This window comes from Rhinopithecus bieti, unplaced genomic scaffold (genome assembly GCF_001698545.2).
Source record: "Rhinopithecus bieti isolate Rb0 unplaced genomic scaffold, ASM169854v2 scaffold_15336, whole genome shotgun sequence".
NCBI lineage: Eukaryota > Metazoa > Chordata > Mammalia > Primates > Cercopithecidae > Rhinopithecus > Rhinopithecus bieti.
Genome location: NW_016808678.1, coordinates 263,755 through 276,373, shown reverse-complemented (window position 1 = coordinate 276,373; position 12,619 = coordinate 263,755). Strand labels below are relative to the sequence as shown.

The 12,619-nt window shown below is 40.0% G+C and overlaps 1 protein-coding gene across 5 annotated transcripts in view; it reads left to right on the top strand.

Annotated features, from left to right (window-relative positions):
- Positions 1 to 12,125: 12,125 nt before the first annotated feature.
- ENAH (ENAH actin regulator) overlaps positions 12,126 to 12,619 on the top strand; it is a 142,887-nt gene continuing 142,393 nt past the window's right edge. For 4 of the 5 annotated variants that reach the window (XM_017886996.1, XM_017886995.1, XM_017886993.1 and 1 more), the window contains exon 1: positions 12,126 to 12,211. In XM_017886996.1, the coding sequence (XP_017742485.1) occupies positions 12,153 to 12,211 (59 nt within the window). In that variant the 5' untranslated portion in view covers positions 12,126 to 12,152. The remainder of the gene's footprint in view (positions 12,212 to 12,619) is intronic. The other variant, XM_017886994.1, reaches the window with a different exon arrangement.

Below are 12,619 nucleotides of genomic sequence, written 5' to 3'. Positions count from 1 at the left end.
GCGGAGCTTGCAGTAAGCTGAGGGCTGGCCACTGCCCTCCAGCCTGGGCGGCAGAGCAAGACCCCGTCTCAAAAAAAAAAAAATAAATAAATAAATTAAAACCAGCACCCAGACATGGAATGGTTATTTGCATTACTAGAACAAGTTCTTCCCCTAGATCTGTCACCCTCCCTTACCTTCATAATGTGTGGTTCCCGTGTGGTCAGCCATCCTATTTAAAATTTCCCCTGAAAAAAAGGCCATGCACGGTGACTCATGTCTGTAATCCCAGCCCTTTGGGAGGCTGAGGTGGGTGGATCATTTGAGGCTGGGAGTTCTAGACCAGCCTGGCTAACTGGTGAAACCCCGTCTCTACTAAAAATACAAAAATTAGCTGCGCGTGATGGCGCATGCCTATAATCCCAGCTACTTGGGAGGCTGAGGCATGAAAATAGTTAGAACCCAGGAGACAGAGGTTGCAGTGAGCAGAGATCGCACCACTTCACTCCGGCCTGGGCGACAGAGTGAGATCCTGTTTCACAACAAAACTACAACAACAACAGAAAACAAAAAACAATTTACTGAAAAAACCTTCCCCTGCACCCTGGGGCACATGGAAGAGATGTCTTAACTTGGCCTTCAGGGTGCCTTTCAGAACTCTCCATGTGAATTCACTTCCTAACGGTCGTTTATTGTTTTCCAAAGGTACCAGTGAAGTTTTGGTTTCATTACGTTTATTCTCTTTGTCTTCTGGAAAGCTGCCTTCTCTGTGCTCACCTCAATCTCATTCTTGCTTTAGTTTCCTCTTCTGGTTTGTCTTTAGTGATTGTTACAGGCTGAGTCTCTCTCTTTTCATGGTTTCTGTTGACTAGCTCTTTTGGTATGTCATACATACATTTTTCCCTTAAAAAAATGGAGTAAGAGCTCATTACACATATCTCTGAACACTTTATATCATGCTGGGTTCATTGAGATACTTTTAATAACCTTTTTGAATAAATTAAAAAACTAAACTCATGACTATTGATTGTTTTAGGCCTTCTCATTTTGTTCTTTCTTTTTTTTGAGATGGAGTCTCACACTGTCGCCCAGGATGGAGTGCAGTGGCGCAGTCTTGGCTAACTGCAAGCTCCGCCTTCCAGGTTCACGCCATTCTCCTGCCTCAGCCTCCTGAGTAGCTGGGACTACAGGCGCCCGCCACCACGCCTGGCTAATTTTTTTTGTATTTTTAGTAGAGACAGGGTTTCACCTTGTTAGCCAGGGTGGTCTCGATCTCCTGACCTCGTGATCCACCCATCTTGGCCTCCCAAAGTGCTGCGATTACAGGCGTGAGCCACCGCGCCCGGCCTGTTCTTTATTTCTTGTAGAGATGAGAGTCTTGCTTTGTTGCCCAGGTTGGTCTCAAATTCCTGGCTTGTAGTGATCCTCCCACCTCAGTCTTCCAAAGTGCTGGAATTATGGCTGTGAGCCACTGCACCCTCATTTTATTCTTTAGCTAAATCATCTGATTTTTAATAAAGGTATTGGGACAGTCCTTTAAACAATTTTGTATTGTACATAGTATGTTTTGGTAAGTGACAAAGTGAAGATGTCATGGTATAACGTTTTAACAAAAATTTTCAATATGCACTTGAAAATGTAAAGACAAGACATCAAATATATTTGATTTTATTTTTCCTGCCTGGAAATGTTATACAAAATAAGAATCTTGTCACCCAATCAGCAGTTGTTTCCCTTTAACATATTGACTGTTAGTTTTTTCTGAGTCTGTAAAAAGTTACTAAAATTAAAACTAATACAGTAAGGGCTTTATAAAAACTTTATAAGTACATAAATTTATGCAGATCTTGGGTACACTTCCGAGGTAGCAGTTTATTTTTGTGATCTCCACATCTACTCTTCCCGTTTCCATAAATGCTCCCATCATTATCAGCCGGGGTTCTCCAGAGAAACAGAACCAGTATTTGTTTATTTAAAGGAATTGGCTTACATGATTATGGGAGTCTGAAATTTGTAAGGCCAACAGGCAGGCTGGAAACTCAGGCAAGATAATTGACGTTGCATCTTGAGTCTGAAATTTGCAGAGCAGGTCAGTAACTGGAAACTGAAACAGGAGGATTTCTGTGTTACAGTTTTGAGGCAGAATTGCCTTCTCTGGCTTGGGTTTGCTGGCAGTCTTTGGCATTCCTGGGCTTGTAGGTCCATCACTTCAGTCTCATGCTTCTACAGTCACATGGCGGTCTTTTCCGTGTCTGTCTTCAGTTGATGTTTTCCTCTTCTTATAAAGACACCAGCCATATTGGATTAAGAGGTCCACTCTACTCTGGTATGACCTCATCTTAACTAATTACACAAAGACCCTGCTTGTAAATGAGGTCACATTGTGATGTACTGAGGTTTAGGACTTCAACATCAACCTCTTGTTTGAGTTTCCTCTTTGGGTATGGACCACAGTAATCTCATTCATCTCTCTCATTAGTCAGATGAACTAATTTTCTCAGATGACAGATACAGAGGGAGACATGCATACACACATTAAAAATAAATCTATGCAAAGATTCCATAGTAAAGCAGCTAGAGCTAATGAACAAATTCAGCAAAGTGGAAGGGTACAAGATTGTTACACAAAAATCAGTTATTTCTATACACCTGCAATGAACAATTGAAAAAAACCAATTTCAGGCTAGGTGTGGTGGCTTGTGTCTGTAATTCCCAGCACTTTGGGAGGCTATGATGGGAGGATCACTTGAGGCCAGGAATTTGAGACCAGCCTGGGCAACATAGACTGTCTTTAAAAATAAGTTTTATATAGAAACAATTTCATTTACAGTAGCATCTAAAGAAATAAACACCTAGAAATAAATTTAACCAAGAAAGTAAAAGACTTGTACACTGAAACTAGAAAATATTACCGAAAGAAAATACGTCAATAAATGAAAAGACTTTGTCTTCATGAATTTAAAGACTTGATATTGTTAAGGTGACAGTACTACCCAAATTGATATGCAGACACAATGTAATCTCTATCAAAATGCCAATGGTGTTTTTTTGCAAAAATAATTCATACAGAATTTCAAGGGACCCCGAATAGCCAAAATAATCTTGAGAAAGAACAAAGTTGGAGGAGACACTTCCCGATTTCAAAACTTAACTTTGTAGTTAACAGTAATCAAAACAGGTAAAGGTATAGTAAGGACAGATCTATAGACCAGTGAATAGAATAGCCCAATAAACCCTCACATTCGATAGATTTTTGATGACTGTGACAAGAACTTTCTCCTGGGAGAAAGGATAATCTTTTCTTTTCTTTTTTTTTTTTTTTTTTGAGACGGAGTCTTGCTCTGTCGCCCAGGCTGGAGTGCAGTGGCCGGATCTCAGCTCACTGCAAGCTCCGCCTCCCGGGTTTACGCCATTCTCCTGCCTCAGCCTCCCGAGTAGCTGGGACTACAGGTGCCCGCCACCTCGCCCGGCTAGTTTTTTGTATTTTTTAGTAGAGACGGGGTTTCACGGTGTTAGCCAGGATGGTCTCGATCTCCTGACCTCGTGATCCGCCTGTCTCGGCCTCCCAAAGTGCTGGGATTACAGGCTTGAGCCACCGCGCCCGGCAGGATAATCTTTTCAAATGATGCTAGGGAAATTATATTCCCAGGTCTTTTCAAAGAGAGTTTGGTGTTTTTTTTCTTAAAACATCAGTGCCTACTTTCAGAGTTTCTCAACCTCAACACTATTGATGTTTGGGGCCAGATAATTCCCTGTTACAGGGTTGTACTGTGAGTTGTGGGATGTTTAGCAGTATCCCTAGTTTGTACCCCCCATATACCAGTACCACACACCCGTTAACCTTTCTCCCCCGAGAAGAGACAACCAGAATGTCTCTACACGCTGCCAGATGTTTATGAGGGCTAAAATCACTCTTGGAGAGCCTCTTTAAATTCTGTAAAATGTCAGCAACTACTATATAAGTTACACATTTTAAAAGTATGTTAACATATTTTAAACTCTTAAATGCTTTATGTTTAAGTGAAATGAGGTGGCATTCATGCCATTTCTTACTTTCATTACAAAATGCACATATCTGTTTGGTTGCCTCGACTTTAATAGGCTATCTTAGTACCCCAGCCACAATTATAAGCAGTTTCAAGTTTGTATCCTAAAAACCAGTTTGTAGTCTAAAAATCATAAGCTCATTTATAAGTTGGAACTGCCTGAAGAAAATCAGATTTTGAATTTTAACGTAAGTGAAATGGAAAAAAAAAAAACACTTTCAAAGAAGTTTAGGTACTTAAACTTATTTTTAAAGATTAGCTTTTGAGTTTCAAAGACATGATATTAAATGTCCTTACTGATCCAGAGGCCTGATAGCTGAATATCCAAAACATGCCTGCCACAGGATATAAGTCCTTTGCCACAGACCAGAGCATCTCTGAGGCTAACCTTTGGGTAATGTTTGTTCACATCTGGTGCAAATTAAGTGATCTAACCAATTACATATGATAACTTTGATAAGTAATATTAATAGGTATTATTTGTTGAATATTTAAAGATAGGCCAGGCAACTTCACATAGATAATTTCATTCAGTGGATTTGAATAAGCCATGAGATTCATGTCTTCATTGCTATTTTACAGTGTGGGAAACCAAGGCTTAGTATACTTGACTGACTTTGCTGAGGTCATACGGTAGATAAATGACAGCTGAAATTCAGATCTAAGTCCTGCATAACTCCAAAGCCGTTGCTGTTAATACTTTCTATAGCCTCTTGTTATTTTACCTTTCAATGCTGTTTCTCAGATTTCATTTTTCATCTTTAAGATCACATCCAATGCTGTCTCAAGTCTCATGTTGGAGTTTGTGTTGGAAGCAGTAGAAAATACGGCAGTTGGGCTGGGTTGTTTAGGACTTTGAGTGATAGTTGGCCGGGTGCGGTGACTGGTGCCTGTAATCCCAGCACTTTGGGAGGCCGAGGCGGGCGGATCACGAGGTCAGGAGATCAAGACCATCCTGGCTAACACGGTGAAACCCCGTCTCTACTAAAAATACAAGAAAAAAAAAAATTAGCCCGGCGTGTTGGCGGGTACCTGTAGTCCCAGCTACTCGGGAGACTGAGGCAGGAGAATGGCATGAACCCAAGAGGCGGAGCTTGCAGTGAGCCGAGATTGCGCCACTGCACTCCAGCCTGGGCGCTGGGTGACAGAGAGAAACTGTCTTAAAAAAAGACTTTGAATGACAGTTTAAGGAACAAAACTAACATGCCACGTACTTCCTGTACATTATGTCTTCCAGTCCATAAGCCACCATGCAGGGAACATTTCATTAATGCCAAACCTGCATGAGTAGTAAGTAGTGGCACCTAGACCTGAACCCACCTTTGTCTTATTTCCAAGCCTATATGCTTCTTACCCTAAGTGTTTTATTCAAAATAATTTGAACTTTTCCAGTGGATTAATGACTTCCAGTTTGTGAGCGCTGGGGGGCATCTGCGCCATTCCTTTAAAGAATAGTTGAATGCCTAGGTATAGCAAGATTTGTCTGTAATCCAAAGATGCCAGCCATTGTATTTCAAGTATATGTAGATGCTTTTCTGATAATGTTCTGATTCATTTAAAAGCTTGCAAATTTAATGTGCTTTTAAATCACATTTTTTTCAGTCAACATACGCAGTATTAAAAGTAGAACAATTATTCATTAAGTTAAAGGTCTTTTCATCTTTGGAAATGTTGAGAACCACTTTTTTTTTTTGAAACAGAGTCTTGCTCTGTCACCCAGGTTGGAGTGCAGTGGCGCAATCTCGGCCCTCTGCTGCCTCTGCCTCCTGGGTTCAAGCGATTCTCCTGCCTCAATCTCCTGAGTAGCTGGGATTATAGGCGCCCGCCACCACGCCCAACTAATTTGTGTATTTTCAGTAGAGATGGGGTTTCGCCGCTTGGCCAGGCTGGTCTTGAATTCCTGACCTCAGGTGATCTGCCCACTTTGGCCTCCCAAAGTGCTGGGATTACAGGTGTGAGCCATTCACTGCACCCAGCTGAGAACCACTGTTTTACATAGATTTTTTCTGTATTTAATCTGTCTCTTGATTGGCAGCCATTTAACATTCTCAAAAATAGAGGAGGAAACTCGAAACAATGAAAGTATTTAAAGCTACGGCAAGAATAAATGCAATCTTGTTTTTTGTTGTCTAGGTGAAGTAGAATTTTGGGAAAAAACCAAAACTTATTGTCGATTGTTACTGGTTACCTACAAAGGCAATCCATAAAAATAGTACAAACAAATTATGAGTAGGAGAAAAACTTAAACTGTTAGAACATTATAGTCCTTTTTTATAAATTATAATTTGTAGGAAATAAACTGAAAGGGTCAAATGATGTCTTTAAAATTATGAAACAAAATCTGTGGGTATGCTGTTACCTAGGATTGAAAAAACAAAACCGCTAACTCTTGCAGATGATGCAGTCCAGGCCGGGCTTGGTGGCTCAAGCCTGTAATCCCAGCACTTTGGGAGGCCGAGACGGGCGGATCACGAGGTCAGGAGATCGAGACCATCCTGGCTAACACGGTGAAACCCCGTCTCTACTAAAAAATACAAAAAACTAGCCGGGCGAGGTGGCGGGCGCCTGTAGTCCCAGCTACTCCTGAGGCTGAGGAGTAATGGCGTAAACTCCTGAATGGCGTAAACCCGGGAGGCGGAGCTTGCAGTGAGCTGAGATCCGGCCACTGCACTCCAGCCTGGGCGACAGAGCGAGACTCCGTCTCAAAAAAAAAAAAAGAAAAAAGAAATGTAGTCCAAAAATGAGCATTGACACTTTTTGCTGGTACATGGAGAAACTTTCAGAGTGAAGGCATATTAATACTTTCAAGTTGTAAATAGGCTGGAATTAGGGCTTGTGATTTTATAGTTTGAGAATTTATATCATTAGACTTTTAATATTGGTAGTAGTTTATGCAAATTTTTTTTTTTTTTTGAGAGGCGGCATCTTGCTTTGTCACCCAGATTGGAGTGTAGTGGTACGATCTCGACTCACTGCAACCTCCGTCTCCCGAGTTCAAGTGATTCTCCTGCCTCAGCTTCCCAAGTAGCTGGGACTACAGGCGTGTGCCACTACGCCCAGCTACTTTTTTCTTTTTTTTTTTTTTTTTTAGTAGAGACAGAGTTTCACTATGTGTGGGTCAGGCTGGTCTGAAACTCCTGACCTCAGGTGATCCACACGCCTCCCAAAGTGCTGGGATTACAGACGTGAGCCATGGTGCCTGGCCCTTATACAAATTTGTTTTGAATACTTCTCAGCCTTGATGGGGTTAATTGTGGCTTGGCAAATCAAGAAAAGGAGTTCTGTGCTGTTTTCAGACTGCAGAATCTTGTTGCTATGCAACAAAAATTGTCAGTCAGTATAGGGTATAGTAAATTGGTATTCTCTGTCCCTTTTCACCACATGCTCATTTTGTAATCTGAGAGAAGTGGTTTCGGGCTAGTTTGCAAGGTTTTATTTTAAAACAAGCAGTTAAAAATTTTTGTTGCTATTTGTAATTGGTTATATTTAAGGTCTGTGAAGCCTGTCTGTACTTACTAGAAGATACAATAAAATGCTGGTGTTCAAAAGGTTTATAGATCTGTTTCCAAGTTGTTTCAGGTTAGAGCAATATATTTTTGTTTTGTTACTGTAACAGGGGTAATATTGCCAACTTCCAAGGAGTAAATTTTAGCTTGAGAATTCAAGTTGTATAATTTGAACATCAGAAGTTTATTGTAAGCACATAATATTATTTTTAAATTTAGTTTTGAAAAACAAGCCAAAAAAACCCTTTTATTGATAAAATTTTTTAAATACGAGCCCTAAACTTGTATGGAGTCTCATGTATGATAATTTATTTTCTGCCAGGAGAAATTAAAATGCCTTTATAGCAAATGGGTGATGGCTAATAGCCTTTTAAAAATTGCGATAAAATATATATAACACAAAATTTACCGTTTTAACCATTTTGAGTGTTTCACATAGTTGTGCAAACATCACCTCTTCATCTCCTGGAACAACCTTTTGCATCCCATTTAGTAACTTAGTCCAGGCTGTCTTCTAAATCCTTTAATTCATTTAATCTTCATAAGAGCCCTGTGTGATAAGTACTTTTGTTGCAAATGAGAAAAGTGAGGCCCAAAAAGGAACACAAAAGTAGTAATTAGTGGAGCCGGAATTCAGTCACCAACAGTCCAACTCTTCTGTGCTCTCAACTATTATGCTATGTTACCCTCTTTTGGAATTACTTTTTTTTTTGTTTAGTGGTAAGATCTTTGATTTAAAAAAAAAAATACTTTCTGTAGCTTTTCCAAGTAAAGTTAATGCAGTTTAACAGCATTTTGGACTGTTAATGAATTTAGTTTGGCTATAAATCCCTGCAATCTTCTAGACTTTTTTTCTAAATACTTCAAAAGGATGCAGTTTATGTTATTATATATTATGTTATTTGTATATGAAATTATACATATTATGGTTAATTATATAGAAAGGATATACTTTCCTTTTTCAGTTTGTTTCTGGACCATTTTTCATGCCATTCCTTCCAGTATAGAATGCAAATTATTTTCTGGTCATTTAATATAAATAGGAAGGTACACTGTTGTTAGAGAATTTTAATATGATGCCATCCAAAGACTAAAGCCAGTTGGCATTGGATCATCTACTTAGTATTCTCTAAATTTATGATCTTTTTTTTCATGAATAATCTGGAGTTAATTATAGTATTGGCAGTTTAGAATAAAGAGCAATAGGAGTAAAAAGGGAGAAGAGCATTGCAAGGATTCATTTAACTTCCGGTTGATGAATAGGGATGAGTTTTTGCAGACTGCTTTTTTTTCCTCTGCCATGTAATATCTCTACTACCATTCTTTAAGGAGCTTACCTTTCCTTCTTTGATTTTTTTTTTCCCCACCTTCTACTTTTTTTTTTTTTTGGAACAGGGTCTCACTCTGTTGCCCAGACTGGAGTACAGTGGCGTGATCTTGGCTCACCGCAACCTCCGCTTTCTGGATTCAAGTCATTCTCCTGGCTCAGCCTCCCGAGTAGCTGAGATTACAGGCACACTCCACTACCACCTGGCTAATTTTTGCGTTTTTAGTAGAGGTGGGGTTTCACCATGTTGGCCAGGCTGGTCACGAATTCCCAACCTCAAATGATCCACCTGCCTCGGCCTCCCAAAGTGCTGGGATTACAGGCATGAGCCACAGTGCCCGGCCTTTCCTTGCCTTCTTTTTTTTTCTTCCGAGACGGAGTCTCACTCTGTCACCCAGGCTGAAGTGCAGTGGTGTGATCTCAGCTCACTGCAACCTCTGCCTCCTGGATTCAAGCGATTCTCCTGCCTCAGCCTCCTGAGTAGGTGGTATTATAGGCACGGTCCACCATGCCCGTCTAATTTTTGTATTCTTAGTAGAGATGGGGTTTCACCATGTTGACCAGGCTTGTCTCGAACTCTTGACCTCATTATCTGCCCACCTTGGCTTCCCAAAGTCTTGGGATTACAGTGGTGAGCCACTGCGCCTGGCCCATATTTCTGTCTTGCTCAACCAGACTTACTCTATATAGTCAGTTTGCTTTTCATGTCTGTTCACAGTTGCACCATCTTTTAAAAAATTTTTCTTCTTTTATTTTTGTGCATTTATATATGTGTGATTATACTTGGTATATTTTTTTTGCCTTGTTCATTTGATATGTTTTGCATTTTCTATGTTTTTTAAACACTTAGAATTTTATTAGTTACATATTTCACTGTAATTTACCTATTTCCTTTAAAATGGCTATTTATGTGGTTTACAGTGATTTTGTATAATGAATAATGCTTTCATAAACCCAAAGGTTTTTTTTTCCCCTCCTAATTGCAGACTAATTTCTTAAGATGGATTTCCAGAAATAGTATTAGATCCCTGAAGGAATAGAAACGGTTTTAAAAGCTCTTGAATCCTGTTGCCAAAATGCTTTCCAAAAGTGTTGTACCAGTTTTCATGCCAGCCAGCAAATATATGGAGTGTCCATTTCACCTCAGCCAGCAATAAGAGGGAATGTTTTGATGCTGACCTTTAAATCTAAGAAGAATTGATTTACAGCTCTGTTAGGCTTCTATCCTGAATTACACCCAGAATTATAATCGTGGTTGAGATTGGATTAGAAAGAAGGAAAGCCTGGTTTACCAGTTTCTCCTCCTTCAGCTGCTTATATTCTGTTTTGCCCAGTTAAGGTACATCCTTTTGGAAACATGAAGTAACTGCCTTTTTCTGCTTTTCGGCCCCCTTAATTATTTTGATAAGTTGGTAGGGGACAAAACAGTGTATGTTTATAAGTTGATAGGGGACAAAACAGTGTATGTTTCACATGACATTTCCCTTGAGAGCTGGGATAGGTTTGGCTCTCTTCTCCACTCCACCACTGGACTTGGTGTCTCTGGAGGTCTCTAAAAGTCACATTCGGTAGCCACCTTGCCCAGGGGTGCTACTTAGATGTAGCCTGAGTCACTGCTACTTCTTTAGCTAGAAAATCATTAACAACTCTGGAGGTAAGGTAGCTTTTCCCTAAGAACTTGTTAGATAATTTAGTATTAAGTATGGATGGAAATTTTTCTCCCTGAATAGGAGGGTCAGGGGACACCATTCCTACTGAAAGTTGATAACAAGGAGGTCTTATCTGGTCTCCTCTGGCCTCATAACATCATTCAGCACAGTTGACCATTCTGGCCTTGAGCCACTTTGCAGTGATTTTAAGCTCCCTTGGTTCTCTCCTTATCTCACTGGCTGTATCTCTTGGTCCTTTCCTCCTTTTTCATTTTCTTCTCCTCATCAGACTTCCCCTCCTCCACAATGTTACTCACTCCCTGGGCTTTTACAACCTGTGTGCTGCTGATTCCCAGATTTATTTTTTACCTAGCTCTTGCTCCTGAGCCCTGCTGGCACCTTAATTCTCTTTGTATAACTAATAGGCACCTTAAATACCATGTGTCCAAATCAGAGTGTTGTGATATTTTCATACAAGTTTATACTTAGGTGTTTCGGTAACGTTTTTCCCAAAGTTTCAACCATAAAAATAACGTAGGGGCTACATTATAAATAATATCAATTTAAGACATACTGTATTAAAACTGTCTTTCTCATTTTATAAACTGTAGAGCCCATAATTTTTCTTCTGATAGGCCAGAAGAAAGTTTACCTATTTCCTTCCCAATGACTAAGAACAAAATTCTCACTGGAGGATTTTATTTTTGTGGTTTTTCATATGATATGTACTTGTGTTATGAAGTACCATTCCTCTTTCTCAGTTTAGCATTTCATATGTCAGTTGACAATGATTTGAACTGTATTGCATGGTGATGGTGATACAACTTGCCCACTCAGCTCATTTTCACTAGTATCAATGACTTTGTAGTGTATTTATTTGAACGTTATTGTGGTTTTGCCTTTATAAAAATGTGTAGAGAATAGAAGAAAGGAAATGTTAATGCTAACACGGTTGAGATAAAGATGGAAGTCACTTGGTTTTCCAAAAGTGGTAATTCTTTGGTGTTTTAGTCTGTTCTTGCTGCTATAACAAAACATCTTAGACTGGGTAATTTATAAACACAAATTTATTTCTCACAGTTTTGGAGCATGGGAAGCCCAATATTAAGGTGCCAGGAGATTTGGTGTTTGGTTAAATGCTGCTCTCTGCTTCGTAGATGGCGCCTTGTGGCTGCATTCTCACATGGTAGAAGGCGCTTAGGCAGGAGGGCCTAGCTCTTTTTTAAGGGCATAAATGCCATTCACGAGATTGGAGGGCTTGTGACCTATTCACCTCCCAAAGGCCCCACCTTGTAATGTCATCATCTTGGTGATTAGTTTCTACGTAGGGATTTTGGAGAGACACATACATTCAAACCGTAGCATTTAACCTCAGTAGAACGATAACCCAGTTTGTGCTTAAGCTGACTGTTTATCAGACAAGATTTTTTTGTTGGCACTGATAGAAACTCAAGTTAGCTCTCCTGGTAGAGTCAAAGTGAGAGTTGCTGGAGCTGGGGGCAGCTTGAGGACCTCAAGGATGAGAACAGAGCTGACCATTTTGGGTAAATGGGAGTTACTCTCTTATATTTGCTTAGCTTTATTTTTTTTCCCTGAAGTCTTTCTTCATGGTTTTTCTAGATTCCCATTCTTCCAGCTTTCATAAATGGAGAGTCAAAGGATGTTTCCTGTAATCTTCAGGGAGGAAAATCCTGAAAAACACTGGTAAAGTCCGACTTGGATCTTTGTCCCTTCTTTATTGGGGGATGAGGTACTGTGGTGGGCACTAATAGGTAGAAGGAACAGAGTTCTAAAATGGAAGAAAATGCTGGCAATGGATATCTACTATGATATTCAACTATAGAGGACAATAGCAAAATTAAGTTATATTTAAAAAATACAGGAGGCTAGGTGTGGTGGCTCGTGCCTATAATCCCAGCACTTTGGGAGGCTGAGGTGGGTGGATCACCTGGGGTCAGGAGTTTGAGACCAGCCTGACCAACATGGTGAAACCCTATCTCTACTAAAAATACAAACTATTAGCCAGGCATGTTGGCACATGCCTGTAATCCTAGCTAGTTGGAAGGCTGAGAGTTGCTTGAACCCAGGAGGTGGAGGTTGGGGTGAGCTAAG